The sequence below is a fragment of the Bubalus kerabau genome, chromosome 20 (genome assembly GCF_029407905.1).
Source record: "Bubalus kerabau isolate K-KA32 ecotype Philippines breed swamp buffalo chromosome 20, PCC_UOA_SB_1v2, whole genome shotgun sequence".
Lineage (NCBI taxonomy): Eukaryota > Metazoa > Chordata > Mammalia > Artiodactyla > Bovidae > Bubalus > Bubalus kerabau.
This window is the reverse complement of record NC_073643.1, coordinates 22,336,744-22,353,928: the sequence shown is the minus strand read 5'-3', so window position 1 is coordinate 22,353,928 and position 17,185 is coordinate 22,336,744. Positions and strand designations below refer to the sequence as shown.

At 41.3% G+C, this 17,185-nt stretch overlaps 1 protein-coding gene across 1 annotated transcript in view; it reads left to right on the top strand.

Annotated features, from left to right (window-relative positions):
- Positions 1–16,878, top strand: part of LOC129635521 (uncharacterized) — a 410,165-nt gene extending 393,287 nt beyond the window's left edge. Inside the window, exon 6 of the mRNA XM_055558589.1 lies at positions 14,937–16,878. Within this exon, the coding sequence (XP_055414564.1) occupies positions 14,937–15,312 (376 nt within the window). The 3' untranslated portion in view covers positions 15,313–16,878. The remainder of the gene's footprint in view (positions 1–14,936) is intronic.
- The last annotated feature ends 307 nt before the right edge of the window (positions 16,879–17,185 follow it).

The following is a 17,185-nucleotide window of genomic DNA, read 5'->3' as shown; positions in this document are numbered from 1 at the left end:
GCTCATTTCTACAGGGCACATATTTGTTTAAGCCCAGAGGACACTGAAAGCATCAATAGTTTTAGGATCTCTGAATATCATATCACTATGAAAATAAAACTTACTGTGGACAGAGACTGCAGCATGAAATTAAAAGATGCTTGCTCCTTGGAAGAAAATCTGTGACAAACTTAGACAGTGTATTAAGAAGCAGAGACATCACTTTGCCAATAAAGGTCCGTCTAGTCAAAGCTATGGTTTTTCCACTAGTCATGTATGGATGTGAGAGTTGGACCATAAAGAAGGCTGAGCACCGAAGAATTGATGCTTTTGAACTGTGGTGTTGGAGAAGACCCTTGGGAGACCCTTGAAAGCAAGGAGATCAAACCAGTCAACCCTAAAGGTTATCAATCCTGAATATTCATTGGAAGGACTGATGCTGAAGCTAAAGCTCCAACACTTTGGCCACCTGATGCGAAGAGCTGACTCATTGGAAAAGACCCTGATGCTGGGAAAGACTGAAGGCAGGAGGAGAAGGGGATGACAGAGGATGAGAAAGTTTGGTGGGCATCACCAGTTCAATGGACATGAGTTTGAGCAAACTCTGTAAGATGGTGAAAGACAGGGAAGCCTGGCACACAGCATGACTGAGTGACTGAACAACAAAATGAAAAGAAAACTTACCAACTGTATAGTTTACTATTTGTTTGTAGTTCTTTTCCTTAGATAAAATATGCATACTATGAAATCTGAAAATCTTTAGTATCCAATTCAGTACATTTTGACAAAAACAAGATTTTTTAAAATTCCCCAAGTAACCCTAAAGTGTAATCAGAATTCATTTCCTGTGCAGTATTCAATGGGATCTTCGTAAATTTTCATTTGAAATCAACATGGTGAGAGATCTTCCATCAGATCTTTAAAGTTGACAGATCTCAAGTTTTCCCAGTCTCTGGTAATCCAGATACATTGCTGATGAAGCAGGTTTAGACTACGGACATTATAGCAGTCCACCCTTAGTATGTTTTTTTTCCATTAAGAGCTGTTTCTCCTAATTTAAAGAGAGATTACAGAAGCTTTTCCATTTTTAAAAATGGAATTTACAATTTATGGGATAATCCTTTCGCATTCATGGCCTGATAATTTTAGAATGCTGTCAGAGCAGGGAGCCTGGGCATGGGGTGGGGGTACTGAAATGCCCACTCTGTCTTCACACTGTCTGTAACCTGCAGCTTTTGAGAAGTAGTCATCTCTCCATATTTTATTTGAAGCTTCAAGACTTCTAGAAACACTATTCCCAAGATACTTACAAAGACATTTCAACTCCCAAAGCTTGGGTTCTTATCTTTTGTCTCCTTGAACATGTAGAGAAATCACTTGAAGGGATTCTAGCCAGTTGAGACCAAGGATTATTCTATGTTAACAGGGCCAGCACATGCCTGTGCTCCATATTTGGTGAGCTGGTATGTATCTCTTATTGTGAAAATTGATGGTGATCTAGTCAAAAAGAGGAATAACTTAGAGACCATCTCCTTGTGTAGGAACTTGCATGGTAAGAAGGTAGCTTAAGTTGCTTGGATAAAGGAACAGGGTTTTAGTTGTAGTGTCAATTCTGAAACCTGCCCTTAACTCTGCTCTCTTTCAAGCTGCAAAAAGCTTGATGACTGGACATGTGCTATATGCATTTTAATTTAGGCCCAGGCTAAAATACAAAAAGTTCTTAAGGCTCTCTTGAGGGGATAGTTTGTCTTCTGCTATTTTCCAGAGACAGTGTTATTATAGACAGTTTTGTCCCCAAGATTGAGTAATTTAAGAATGGGCTCATTTCAGGATTAGGCCAGATAACCAGGTAGCATTGGTAGATCATCTGCATCGACAGTGGTTCTTCAAATACATATATGAAACTTGATCACATTTGTGCTTTGTTTTCAATTCAACATAATGGTTTTTCCTCAACATGAGATTTCACACAAGTATCACTTTTTGTGTCTGGTTATTTTATTCTTTAAATAAACTTTAGTGTTTAGAGCTGCTGCTGCTGCTAAGTCGCTTCAGTCGTGTCCGACTCTATGCGACCCCATAGATGGCAGCCCACCAGGCTCCCCCGTCCCTGGGATTCTCCAGGCAAGAACACTGGAGCGGGTTGCCATGTCCTTCTCCAATGCATGAAAGTGAAAAGTGAAGTCGCTCAGTCATGTCCGACCCTTAGCGACCCCATGGACTGCAGCCCTCCAGGCTCCTCCGTCCATGGGACTTTCCAGGCAAGAGTACTGGAGTGGGGTGCCATCACCTTCTCCAAGTGTTTAGAGCAGTTATAGATTTATAGAAAAATGTGAAAATAGTTCAGAGTGTTCCCATAAATCCCATATTCAGTTTCCCCTATTAGTAACACTTTAGTTAGGTATGTTGTTCTTATAATTAGTGGGCTAATGTTGGCATATGAATTAAAGCCCATGTGGCAGTCATATTTTTTGTTGGAGAATGGTATAAGAAATGAAGACCTGGGAATACGATGTGCCTCTTGACCCTCACAGATGACAAAGCAAGGAAATATATGTGTATATCCTAATTATATAAATCTCTGTCTAGCCATCCATCTATCTACATGCATGAATGCTCAGTTGCTTAATTTTGTCCAACTCTTTTGTGACCCCATGGACTGTAGCCCGCCAGGGTCCTCTGTCCATGGGATTTTCCAGGCAAGAATACTGAAGTGGGTTACCATTTCTTCCTCCAGGGAATCTTCTCAACCCAGGGACTGAACCCGAGTCTACTGCATCTCCTGCTTTGGCAGGCGGATTCTTTACCACTTAGTCACTTAGGAAGTCCTATGTGCTTATATCTATCTATACATATATATACACATATATATATATCTTCTTGTAACCATCTCTATCTATATGAAGCTAAATATGAATTAATACTGATATCTCCAATTCTAATCTATTACCACATGAATCATTCTTGTCTCTTCCCCTACTTATCTTTAAATCCCCACCCCAATAGTGATAAACCTGTCTCCCACCATATGCCATGCATTTACTTAATATTTAATTCCAATTTACAAATATAGAGGTTTCATAATTGTAACCTCATACCCACTTGTGCTATCCATTTATATCTAGAGTACAGTGCTTCTGAACAGTTTCTTGTACATTAAGTTTTACAGAGCTTACTCATTTCGGAAGTTAATTAGGCCATCACTTTTTCTTCCACTTCCTTCATCAAAGTTGTTTCGTAGATTTAGAATACAATTAATTTGTTTTTCACATTTGTATTCCACCTTGCTGCTGCCGCTGCTGCTAAGTTGCTTCAGTCGTGTCCGACTTGTGCGACCCCATAGACAGCAGCCCACCAAGCTCTGCTGTCCCTGGGATTCTCCAGGCAAGAACGCTGTAATGGGTTGCCGTTTCCTTCTCCAGTGCATACCTTAGGAGTCCCCAATCTCCTAAATGACATTTAAAATTTTGCAGATATTAAAGGCCGTGCTTTGTGTTGTAAAATTCTATAGGTATTGACAAATGCAAAATGTCATGTATATACAATTAGGGTATCAAATCTTTATCGCTCTAAAAGATCAACCATGCTTAACCTACTTAACCCTTCCTGTCCTCCATCCAACATCTTGGCAACCATTGATCTGTGTATTTTCTCTATCAGATCAGATCAGATCAGATCAGTCATTCAGTCGTGTCCAACTCTTTGCGACCCCATGAATCATAGCACGCCAGGCCTCCCTGTCCATCACCAACTCCCTGAGTTCACTCAGACTCACGTCCATCGAGTCAGTGATGCCATCCAGCCATCTCATCCTCTGTGGTCCCCTTCTCCTCCTGCCCCCAATCCCTCCCAGCATCAGAGTCTTTTCCAATGAGTCAACTCTTCGCATGAGGTGGCCAAAGTACTGGAGTTTCAGCTTTAACATCATTCCTTCCAAAGAAATCCCAGGGCCGATCTCCTTTAGGATGGACTGGTTGGATCTCCTTGCAGTCCAGGGGACTCTCAAGACTCTTCTCCAACACCACAGTTCAAAAGCATCAACTCTTCGGCGCTCAGCCTTCTTCACAGTCCAACTCTCACATCCATACATGACCACAGGAAAAACCATAGCCTTGACTAGAGGAACCTTTGGTGGCAAAGTAATGTCTCTGCTTTTGAATATGCTATCTAGGTTGGTCATAACTTTACATCCAAGGAGTAAGCGTCTTTTAATTTCATGGCTGCAGTCACCATCTGTAGTGATTTTGGAGCCCAGAAAAATAAAGTCTGACACTGTTTCCACTGTTTCCCCATCTATTTCCCATGAAGTGGTGGGACCGGATGCCATGATCTTCGTTTTCTGAATGTTGAGCTTTAAGCCAACTTTTTCACTCTCCACTTTCACTTTCATCAAGAGGCTTTTGACTTCCTCTTCACTTTCTGCCATAAGGGTGGTGTCATCTGCATATCTGAAGTTATTGATATTTCTCCTGGCAATCTTGATTCCAGCTTGTGTTTCTTTCAGTCCAGCGTTTCTCATGATGTACTCTGCATATAAGTTGAATAAACAGGGTGACAATATACAGCCTTGACGAACTCCTTTTTGGGGAATGTCGTGTGTGCAAATCATACAGCCTTAATGGACTTCCTTGTTTCACTTATGCATTTAAGATTGATCTTCTTTTCATGGCATGATAGCTCATTCCTTTTTATTGCTGAATAATATTACATTGTATCAATGTAACTGAGTTTGTTTATCCATTCACCTGTTTAAGGACTTTTGCTTATTTACAGTTTGTGGTGATTGTGAATAAGGTTTTCTAAGCAATTGTGTGCAGGATCTTTGTGGACTTAAGTTTTCACATCATTTAGGCAAATAGCACTTGCTTTTCTCTCATATGTCCAATATCCACCTTCTGGCAAACTTGCTAATTTTCCTTTTTATTGTCTGAGTGTTAAATTGTTAATATGAAAGGATACTGTTCTCAGTTATGGCACAAAAGTTAGTTCAGTTCAGTCCCTCAGTTGTGTCTGACTCTTTGCGACCCCATGGACTGCAGCACACCAGGTTTCCCTGTCCATCACCAATTCCTGGAGCTTGCTCAAAATCATGTCCATCGAGTCCATGATGCCATCCAACCATCTCATCCTCTGTCGTCCCCTTCTGCCTTCAATCTTACCCAGCATCAGGGTCTTTTCCAGTGAATCCGTTGTTCGAATCAGGTGGGCAAAGTATTGGAGTTTCAGCTTCAGCATCAGTCCTTCCAATAAATATTCAGGACTGAGTTCCTTTAAGATGGACTGGTTTGATTTCCTTGTAATCCAACGAACTCTCTCAAGAGTCTTCTCCAATACCACGGTTCAAAAGCATCAATTCTAAAGTGCTCAGCTTTCTTTATGGTCCAACTCTCACATCCATACATGACTACTGGAAAAGCCATAGCTTTGACTATGGAGTGGTAAGCACAAATAGCTATTGTCTGTGACTCACCAGGCACAGTCTAGTGGGCAACACATATATTAGCAGATTAATCACACAAATAAATTACCAATTGCAACTCTACCATCTTAACCAAATGATCAAAGTTAATGTCACTAATAATTGAACAAGTCAATATCATATGTCTCCTGATACAGTACACTGAGATGAAAAAACATCAGATCTTTGATATTTCAGCAAATTAAGTAACTGAAATGTAACCATAAGGAACATCAGACAAACCCAAACTGAGGGTTATTTTATAGAATAACTGTTTCTTTATTCTTTTTTTAACATTTTATTTTTTATTGGGATGTAGCCAATTAACAGTGTTGTGATAGTTTCAGATGACTAGCAAAGGGACTCAGCCAGATATATACATGTATCCATTCTCCCCCAAACTCTTCTCTCATCCAGGCTGCCATATAACATTAAGCAGAGTTCCCTGTGCTGTATAGCAGGTCCTTGTTGGTTAAAAAAAATCAAGGTCGCAATAGGCAAAGACAAATTGAGGGATTATTCCAAATCAAAGGAGACAAAGACATGTAACAAGTAAGTGTAATGTGTGTTCCTGGGTTGGACCTTGAAGCAGAATTTTTTTTTTCATCAGAGGAAATTTTGGGGAAACTGGATTGGTGATGTATGAATAGTTTATAGAAAATATTATTGGAGAAGGAAATGACAACCCACTCCAGTATGCTTGCCTGGGAAATCCCACGGACAAAGGGGCCTGGTGGGCTATAGTCCATGGGGTCGCAGAGAGTCAGACAGGACTGAACAACAACAATGGTATTATGTTAATGTCAACTTCACCACTAACATTTAACTGTGTTACAGAAGAACATGTCTTGGTAGGAAGCTCACAAGTATTTAGGGGGAAAGTGACATTATGTTTGCAACTTAAATGGCTTATAACAAGAAAAAATAATATGCATGTATGCATAGAGAAAATTATAAGCAGGTGTGGAGAGCTTTAGCAAGTGAACAGTCTGCGAGGGTTATATGGGAGATGTTTCAGTTATTTCGCTGCTTTTATGAAATTGCTTTCAAATAAAAGTCTACACAAAAGAATAAAAATCACAAATGCAGTTAAGTTCTGAGAATGAGATGAACATGATGCTTTGATAGAAAAATAGAAGGACTAGGTAGGTGAAAGAGGGGAAGGAAGAACATTTAAATCAGTCTCAATCAAAAAAATAATTATTAAATACTTGCCACATCCCAGAGACTGGCTCTTGATAATGGGAGGACAACAGTGATGAAGAGAGAGAAAGTTTCTGTCCTCAAGGAGTGTTTATGGTTGAGGGACATTAAACAATCTTAAATAAATTATGAAGATACGTTTAGGAAGAGCTGTGAGGAGTTTATTTGGCTCATTCAGACTGGAAATGAGTTTCAAAAGGATCACAGTATTGGTGGTGGGTTTAGAAAGAAAGGAATTTAATTCAGGAGAGATATTTAGCAAGTAAAAGAGAAGAACAAGAGAGCAAATTTGCAGGTTGATATAGGAGAATGGTGTCTACAATTACTCTCAAGATTTTGGATTTCCACCTCAGTGCCTCTCAAATAGCCCATCATTAAAACACAAACATATCAGTGCACAGAATTCAGGTTGAACTCTTTCTTTTGTCACATGTTCCATACAATTTTCAGGTAATTTAGAGTGACATTTCTTAAGCACAGTATTGGCATAGTTACTGTTGCATTGAATAGTCTATGTTGATGTTCTCCTATTTGTTATTCAATTTCGTCTTCTCCCTTTTTCATAATGTCTTTGAGTAAACAATCTACCCAGGGTTCCAAACTGATGTCATTCTCCCGGTAATGTTCCCTCCCATCCACCTGCTTTAATCTCTTGGACTCCCTTGATCATTATTCCAGCTGTTTCCTCTTTTATATCACTTCTTTTCTCTTTTCTTTACCATCAAGCATTTCTCGTGTCTTTAAACAACCTCTATCAGGAACTCGGCCTTACCTCTCCTGATCTTGCAAATGAAAGACTCTTAGAAAGTCTAAATCTATCTTTGGAAATGGTTTTCTTCTTTCAGAATGAACAGAATCAAATTAAGATGACAAAAGATGAGAAGAACCTAACCTTTGAATAGTTATTCTAGTAGAAGCATGGGGTCGCAAGAGATCTTAAAAATCATAGGTATTTAAGGCCTCTTTAATTCAGCCCTCCATATAATAAAAAGATGCCATGTGAAAGGCTATTATTTATCTTTCCCAATTAAATATCTCTAGGTATGGGAAACTTGCTACTCCCTGTGCCATTTATAAATATATTAATGTATTTAACAAATAGATATATTTAAAATTATATAATGCATTTGTATATTCATAAATATAACTTTATATATTTACAAATGGCACAGGAAGTAGTGAGTTTCCTGGAGATATTTAATTAGAAAAAATAAAAAATAGTCTTTGAGACCATTATTTATATATAAATATATAAATTTATATATATTTATTTATATTTCTATATATATATATATATATACACACACACACACACACACACACACACAGTTTATTGATTGTCTAGTGGGAGTGAATGCTACATCTAGTTCACTTTTGATGTGATTTACTCCCTGTGAATGACACCCAGGGTGCTCTTACACCTTACCTATCCCAGACAGAGGATGGTGGCTTATTTCACTTATATTTGGGTGAAACTAATACAAAGTCCAGGTCTCTAAGTTTTGTGCTCAGTCACTCAGTTATATCCAGCTCTTTGTGTCCTCATGGGCCATAGCCCACCCACCAGGCACCTCTGTCCAGGGAATTTTGGCAAGAATACTGAAGTGGGTTGCCATTTCTTCCTCCAGGGAATCATCCGAATGCAGGGATCGAACCGCAGTCTCCTGCGGTGGCAGGCAGATTCTTTACCATGGAGCCATCTGGGAAGCGCCCCATGTTCTCATACCACTGAAGTGTTTAACTTTCCAGGGGAAAAAAACTGAACTATAGAGTCAGTAGAGGTATGGGGAAGAGAGGATGGATTTGAGAGGCATTTAAAAGGTGCATCAACAGTATGCAATGACTGACGTGTGCTATGGTAGTATGAACAAACAAGGAAACTTAGAGAATTTCCATGCTAAGATGGCATATTGAACATACATATCTAATTTTACTCCCTAAAGTACAGTAAAAAGCTATCATAAAGATATTTAAAAAATAAATTGTAATTCCATAATATTTTGGAAAGTGGATGGCAGATTGACTGGAAAGAAGTAATTGACTAAATGGACTTGAGAAAGTAAGATGCTAAGAACATGAAGGGAAAACCGAGAGCACTATTACATGGGTAGCAGCCTCCCTATTCAATGAAAGTTAAAATATCACAATAATTGGAATTTGGGGAAGGAGAAGCAGAAGGGTGGTAGAAGAGAGCTATGGTTTCAACTACCAAGTAGGAAGGACATCCAGAGATAGTGCCTAAAATGCATAAATGTGAAGTATTCATTTATTGATAAATAGAAATAAGATGTAAAAGTTTCAGAAGAACTAAGGAAATCTAAAGTTACTGCATCTGAGAAAGGGTATTTCTTATAAGTCTATACTGTCTGATGGGGCTTCCCCAAAGGCTCAAGCGGTAAAGAATCTGCCTGCAGTGCAGGAGACACAGGATCAATCCCTGGGTTGGGAAGATCCCTTAGAGAAGGAAATGGCAACCCACTCCAGGATTCTTGCCTGGAGAATCCCATGGACAGAGGAACCTGGTGGGCTGCAGTCCATGGGGTCACAAAAGGGTCAGACACAACTGAGTGACTGAACCACACACTGTCTGATTTTAAAATTCTGTGCATATATTAAGAAATTAAGTTAAAGAGAGGTTTATGATGTTTTCCTGATGTGAATCTTTTAAAGATAATAAGAACTGTTTAAAAAGGAAGGCATGCAGGAGGATAACAGAGGTCAGATCCGTCCACGGACAGATGAGAAAATGGAGGCATGACATAATTGCGTCTAATCTTGCAGTTCCCAAAGCACAGCCACTGTCAGGAATGCAGTCATCTGCATGTCTAAATTAGCTTCTACTCCAAATACAAGGCCGAACCATTCTAGCAGGAAGGCAAGGATGTGGTCCTGGAAATTCCACACCAGCACAATGCTGACTTCTTGGCAGTGTGCCAAAACGGTAGATTAAACATATTGACGACAAGGAGACAGCATTGTCACGGTGACGAGCCATGGCGACTGCAGGAATTAAGCTGAAATCTGGGTGCAGGAAAGGAGATTTCTTCATGTCTTTCAATGAGCGCGAAAGGGGAACCTACCACGGATAGGCTGAGGTGAAAGCGTACTAATGGGAGTGACAGTAATGAGATTATATGTATTATAAGCACTGACAATTATGCTCTCGTTACTAAAATACACAAAGGGAATGAACACAATTATGTAACAGCCACTGCGGGACAATGAACTTATTATACCATTGGCGCTGTAATCTATAAAAGTTGGCTGCTGCATTTTATGCATTTATGAGAACAAAATGAAGCATTTCCCCTCTTATATCCCATAAAATTGGGGGAAACTAATATTTGAAGAAATTGTTCTGGAAATGGGCCTTCAGTGGTCATCCCCTTTTGGGAATTCTCTGTTGTGTTGCTTGGAGATTTTGAGTGAGGGGTGTGGGGGGAGGTGAGGACTATTCCAGGCCCCTTCAGCCTTCTTCAACCCAGAGTAATGCTACCTCTATCTCTTTTGAAAATAGGCTGTCCTGTAATATATAGTTATTTTTTTAATTGGAGGGTAATTGCTTTACAATATTGTGTTGGTTTCTGCTGTGCAACAGCATGAATCAGCTATATGGTACATATATTCCCTCCCTCTTGCGCCTCGCGCCCCCCGCCCGACCCCCATCCTACCCCTCTAGGTCGTCACAGAGCACTGGGCTGAGCCTGTGCTATCCAGCGCTGACCCACTAGCCATCTACTTGAAACACGGTGGTGTATATATGTTAATCCCAATCTCCCAGTTTACCCCACTCTCCCCTTCCTCCCCCGTCCACATAGCCGTTTTCTACATCTGTGTCTGTATTCCTGCCTTGCAAATGGGTTCATCTGTACCATTTGTCTAGATTCTACATATAGGCATTAGTATATGGTATTTGTTTTTCTCTTTCTGACTGATTTTGCTCTGTATGGCAGACTGAAGATCCATCCACATCACCACAAATGACCCAGTTTTGTTCTCTTTTATGTCTGAGATTACTCTGTAGTAGATATGTACCACATCTTCTGTATCCGTTCCTCTGTCTATAGACATTTAGGCTGCTTCCGTGTTCTGCTTCCTGTGCTACAGTGAACACTGGAGTACCCAGGTTGTTTTGAATTATGGTTTTCTCAGGGTATTTGTATTTGCCCAGTGGTGGGATTGCTGGGTAATAAGGTAGCTCTATTTTTAGTTTTTTAAGGAACCTCCATTCTATTGTCCATAGTGGCTGTATCAGTTTCTATCCCCACCAACAGTGCAAAAGTGTCCCTATAATATTTTATATAAAAACATGCTTCTACTGCAACAACAAAGTTTGAAATTCACAAGTCTTTTCAGTTTGCTTGCTTTTGAGATGAGGGGTCTGAGGCCTTGAGAATTTAAGTGGCTTGACTAAGATCCATCTGAGCTAGAATGAGAACCAAGGCCCTGACTCCTTGGTATGCCATTGCTGCTTGCTCCATCACACATGGATGTGGCAAGAACATGCCTTGTCTGTGACGATGAACGCCTGGAAGGGCTTTATCCAACATGGTGGACATCTTCAGCACTGCAGAAACTGGTGATGCAGTGTAATTCCAAGACACCACACAGACCAGCAGTGATGACTTGCCAGAGATGATGCCTGGATAGGTTGAAAAGGGTCCTGCAGACCAGACTGTGCTAATTCATTTTGCTTGAAATAATTTATTTAAGAGCAATTTGTTGTTCTTCAGTCGCTCAGTCATGTCGGACTCTTTGAAACCCCATGGACAGCAGCATGCCACGCTTCCCTGTCCTTCACCATCTGCTGCAGCTTGCTCAGACTCATGTCCATCGAGTCAGTGATGTCATCCAACCGGCTTGTCCTCTGTCGTCCCCTTCTCCTCCTGCCTCCTATCTTCCCCAGCATCAGGGTCTTTTCTAGTGAGCCGGCTCTTCACATCAGGTGGCCAAAGTGATGGAGCTTCAGCTTCACCATCAGTCCTTCCAATGAATATTCAGGACTGATTTCCTTTAGGATGGACTGGTTGGATCTCCTTGCAGTCCAAGGGACTCTCAAGAGTCTTCTCCAACACCACAGTTCAAAAGCATCAATTCTTTGGTGCTCAGCCTTCTTTATGGTCCAACTCTCATATCCATACATGACTACTGGGAAAACCATACAGACTTTTGTTGGCAAAGTAATGCCTCTGCTTTTTAATATGCTGTCTAGGTTTGTCATAGCTTTTCTTCAAAGGAGCAAGCATCTTTTAATTTCATGGCTGTAGTCATCATTCACAGTGATTTTGGAGCCCAAGAAAATAAAGTCTGTTACTGTTTCCATTGTTTCCTCATCCATTTGCCATGAAGTGATGGGACCAGATGCAATGATCTTAGTTTTTTGAATGTTAAGAACAATGACCTGCGGTAAAATCCAAGTAGAAAAGCACTTACGAATTATTATACATGCATCTTATATACAGTACTTACAGTGAGTGCTTTTAGAAATAGAGAAATGGATCATTTATTTGGAACCGCAACCACAAGTCAACAGAATATTTTCAGTTTATCCACCATATGGATTAATGTACATGAAGAATTAAAACCAGAACAGCTAAACTCATGGACCTTTGATCTTTACAAATTTGAGTGGGTGTAGTTGTTGGAAGCAGCAGGAATTTTGGATGGTAGGAAAAGTGGATAATCAACTCACTTTTTAATGCATTTTTAGAGCTTCCTTGCCAGTTGGCTTCCAGTGTGAGGTGCTGGCAGAGACTGGATAAAGGGAGGGCAGGAGGAGAGAGGCTGGGGTGTGCGGTTTAGCAGGACATCTCTGTCATGGGACAAGACCTTGCAAGGCTGCAGTCTGCCTCAGGTATGGCGTCTCCCTGGATTTGAGGAACACTGTTTCCACCTCTGTGCTGTTACCTAGTGGCTTCTGCGAATCAGCACTGGAGATGTCGCTAGTCCTGGGAACCTCATCGTGCTGAGACCTGCCCTCACCTAAGTTATCTCATCCCTATCATCTTTTCACTTGAACCATCTGGGTAGAATTCTTTACCAGACCATACTCTATCTAGAGTGAAATTTCTAAAATGTGGTGAATTAGAGCAATTCTACCGACTTTCTAGAAGGACCACTGAAAGAGTGAGCCTCTTTAGATATGTAAGATCTATAAATTCTTACATATATGAGAAAGCTTTTTTTAAAAAAAAAAAAAGAATTGGCACAGTTGTTCACATGCAGCAAGCACAGTTAAAGACACCTAGGGGTTTTGATATTTGCTTTAGAAAATGCCTTTCTGTATCTGAGTATGGAATGGCGTGTCATACTTTGTAATGGAAACTGTATTAGACTCAGGAAAGAGACCTGCATTACATTTCTTGCTGTCCGGCTTTAGCACAGCCACATCAACTCTGATCCACTTCGGTTTCCTTTGTTTAAATTGGTTTTAGGAGTCATTGGGCTGTCTGTATCAGATATCCAATTTCTGTGACACCACATTTGTCTCTAGGGCTTTCCTTGCGGCTCAGAAGGTAAAGAATCTGCTGGCAATGCCGGGAGATCTGGGTTCGACCCCTGGGTCCGGAAGATCCCCTGGAAAAGGGCATGGCAACCCACGCCAGTATTCTTGCCTGGAGAATCCCATGGACAGAGGAGCCTGGAGGGCTACAGTCTACGGGGTCGCAGAGAGTAGAACACAACTGAGTGCACACAATCATGCTTACATTTACAAACTGATGTCTAGGTCCAGAAAGCAAGTCTCAAGCCAGGAGCAAAGGAGAAACTGACCAGCCTGGCTGTGAATAGAGAGGGAAAATAGAGGTAGGGAGCAGGAGTGAATATGCACATTTCCTTATTTGCAAGTCTTTGGGGGCAGTGTTTAAATCACAAAGCATTCAGGGCCTCTGGTTGCTGCAGATGAGGTTCCAAAATGGGTTCCCTTGGAAGCACAGTGGCTCATTTTCTGTAGTGCTCTGTGAGGAATACAGTGTTTCCCTTCCCTGCTCAGCCCAGCTCCACCTTGGGGCTCTGAGCTCTGGCCCCCATCCCCACTGCAGCTCTTTCCCAGGCACAGTAGAGGAAGCTGCAGGCCAAACTGCTTTCTCCTGAGCATCTTCGGACCTGTCTGGTGAGATCAGATTCAAATCTCTTCTTCTTGGAGCCCATTCAAATCAAATCACAATACTCATTCTGTGGAAGGTGACTGGGAGTAGATGTACTTTGCTGCATCCCCTGATAGTCCTACGATCCAGTCCTGAGGCAGGGAGACAAGGAGAACTGCTGCATAAGAATTGCTTTCCATGAGGAATCTTTGGGTTTTAATGTGTGTATTTTTAAATATTTATTTATTTGTTTATTTGGCTGCATTGGGTCTTAGTCATGGCAGGCCTTTCTCTAGTTGTGGCTTGTGGGTTGTAGAGCTCGAGGGCTTCATTGCCGTGCAGCCTGTGGGATCTTAACTCCTTGGTCAGGGAAGAAACCCATGTCGCCTGATTAGGAAAGTGGATTCTTAACCACTGAACCACCAGGATAGTCCCTGGAGGAGGAATGTTTCCTCTTTGTTTCTGTTTACAGGTTGAGTGGTAGGAACATCTCAATGTTAAGATCAGGAACGTGGGGCTTACCCAAGAACAATGACCTTTGTTATCTTTTTGCTTTCAAATTACATACGCCTGCAAGATTCCCATTTTGCCACATTGTAAGAAAGAACAGTCCTTGAGGACTTTTTGTTCTACAGCACAAAGCTCGAGACTTTTATTCATTTGAACTGGTCACTTTAACTTCCTTGTTATCTATCTGTCTCTGTGATTTATTTTGCTACTGAATCCTTAAGCAAAAACCATTTCCTTCATAGCATGTTAAAGTCAACAGAGCTAAGTTGACTCACTCTGAAATCCACATGGTGTCTCTCTTTCTTTGGAAGAAAAAAAAAATAAAAGGTTTACCTAAACCCTGTTCTTTCCTTTTATTCTCTTTGCACACGAACACTTTTTATTTATTCTTTTTTATAATACGTTTTATAATACGTCATTTAAGGTACTAAGGAAGCTTTGCTGTGAAATTCTCTTTTATAATAGTCTGTCTGAGGCAAAGTTTCAGCTTTCTCTCCTGATCTTTTGAAATCACTTTCCCAAGGGCTGCAAAGACACAGTGATGGCATGGTTGGCAAATGTGTTTGAGGTCTTTGGGGATCTGTGGTTCTAAGACTATAGAAGTGTTGTTGCCTGTGTTTGAGAACTTTTGTCTCTTTTCCCATCCAGTGATGATCACTCTTCCATGATAATTTCCATGGGTAATCTTGGCATTTTCCCAGGTCTGTACTACAAAGTTCTTGGAGAAAACAGGATCGAGTGTCAACTCTGCAGTGTCCGCTTTCTTGTTACTGGGCACGCTCATTCCTAACAAGATGGAACACACAACAGCGTCACATCCCACCACTTGGGGAAGATAAGGAAGAGAGGCAACGTGGCAGCCAACAGCACGCAACATCCTACCCGTCGGCACCTGACACGTGGAGCTGGATGCGTTTGATTCAGCTGTTCATGTGCGTGTCATCTACGCATCCAAAGTGGGCATTAAGGAGCATATACAGTACCTGCCTGTCCCAAGTGCTGAGGACAGCCCTTCCATCCAAAGGTGCATCAAAGCTGCTCTTGGCTTTAGACAACAGGAAGTGGACTAGATGGTAACCCGGGGCTTGGTCTGTGCCCTATCACTGCTCATTCCTTTAGGGCTGAATTAGGACAGTAGCTGCCTTGCTGGGCCGCATATGTACAGCCATTGTGTTTGTCTGCCTGGTATCATTTTTAACTTAAAAAAAGCTTTTTAAAATTTACTTATTTTTATTTTTGGTTGCCTTGGGTCTTCATTGCTATGCGGGCTTTCTCTAGTCGCAGGGAACGGGAGCTCCTCTCTAGTTGACTAGGGCCTTCTCAGGGTGGTGGCTTCTCATGTGGAGCACGTGCTCCAGGGCACTCAGGCTTCGGTAGTTGAGGCTCACAGGTTCTGGAGGGCTGGTTCAGTAGTTGCGGTGCATGGGCTTAGTTGCCTCTCAGCATGTGGAATTTTCCTGGACCAGGGATCAAACCGGTGTCCCCTGCATTGCAAGGCAGATTCTTAACCACTGACCACCAGGGAAGCCCTCCTTTTTAACTTAAAGGGCAGTATCCAGTCTTCTTTATAAAGTTGAGGGGAAAACACTTAAGTCTTGAAGGGACTACAAATAAGGGTGGATTCCCTCTCCTGGCCAGGGTGTCGACAGGTACAACAAGCCTTCATGAGAGTTGAATCCCTGAAAAGTGACTTAAAGAAGGAACATAACTGATGCTGATTCTTCCCACTGACCTGTCCTAGAAGAAAATACCTATGAATTCCCACTTACCTGAATTTCCTCAGTTGCTCTGGATCATGGACTTTCCAAAGTTCGATCCTTCAACCTTCTCTTGGATTCTTTGACCTACCAAATATCCTTCCAGTGATTTATCTCCCTCTTCCATTTTTAAAGAATTGCTCCTAGTCAGTTTTTGTTGTTTATCATCCCCTCCAACCCTAGCTGCTCTAATCTTTTTTTTTTTTTAACTGTTTTTTAAAGCATACCTTGCATACTGTTTTCAGAATAATCTCCTTGCTCCACAGCTGATACACTCCTGCCAGCATCCTCAACACTTCCAGTTCCTACTGGCCTGTGTCTCAATCCCTCAGCCTGGCCTTTCATGTTCATCCCCCACCTGCTATCTACACCTTCTCTCTAAGGAAGACATGTGCAAAGAGTCAGATGACAGGGGAAGTAATCAGAAGAGGGGCCAGAGAAATAACACAGGAGAACTAGTGATTTCTAATTTTATGAATTAGAATTAGTGATTTTACGAATGTAAAAATAATAAAGGGGCTTCCCAGGTGACTGAGTTGTAAAGAATCCACCTGCAATGCAGGATTTGAGGGTTCAACTTCTGGGTCAGGAAGCGTCCCTGGAGAAGGAAATGGCAACCCATGCCGGTATTGTTGCCTGGGAAATCCCATGGTCAAAGGAGCCTGGGAGATTACAGTCCATGAAGCTGCATAAGAGTCAGACATGGCTTGGCAACTAAACAACAACAACAACAAATAAGATGTAAAGTTCTTCCCCACTCTAAACTTCTGTACTTCAGATCTGGTCCCAACTTGATTTTTCTTATTGTTATGTATTGAGAATATAGCAACTTGGGGTATACACACCCATATATATTCCCCACAATAAAGATGCTTCTCTGTGAAAATCTAAGTTGTATACATTCAATATCACAGAAATACAAGTCTATGCCCCTACAAGTCTATGTAGGTCTTGTGAAGACCTACAAGACCTTTGAGAGTTAACACCACGAAAAGATGCCCTTTTCATCACAGGGGACTGGAATGAAAAAGTAGAAGGCAAGAGATACCTGGAGAAATAGGCAAATTTGGCCTTGAAGTACAAAACGAAACAGGGCAAAGGCTAACACAGTTTTATCAAGAGAACATACCGGTCATAGCAAACACCGCCTTCCCACAACACAGAGAGAAGACTACACATGACATCACCAGATG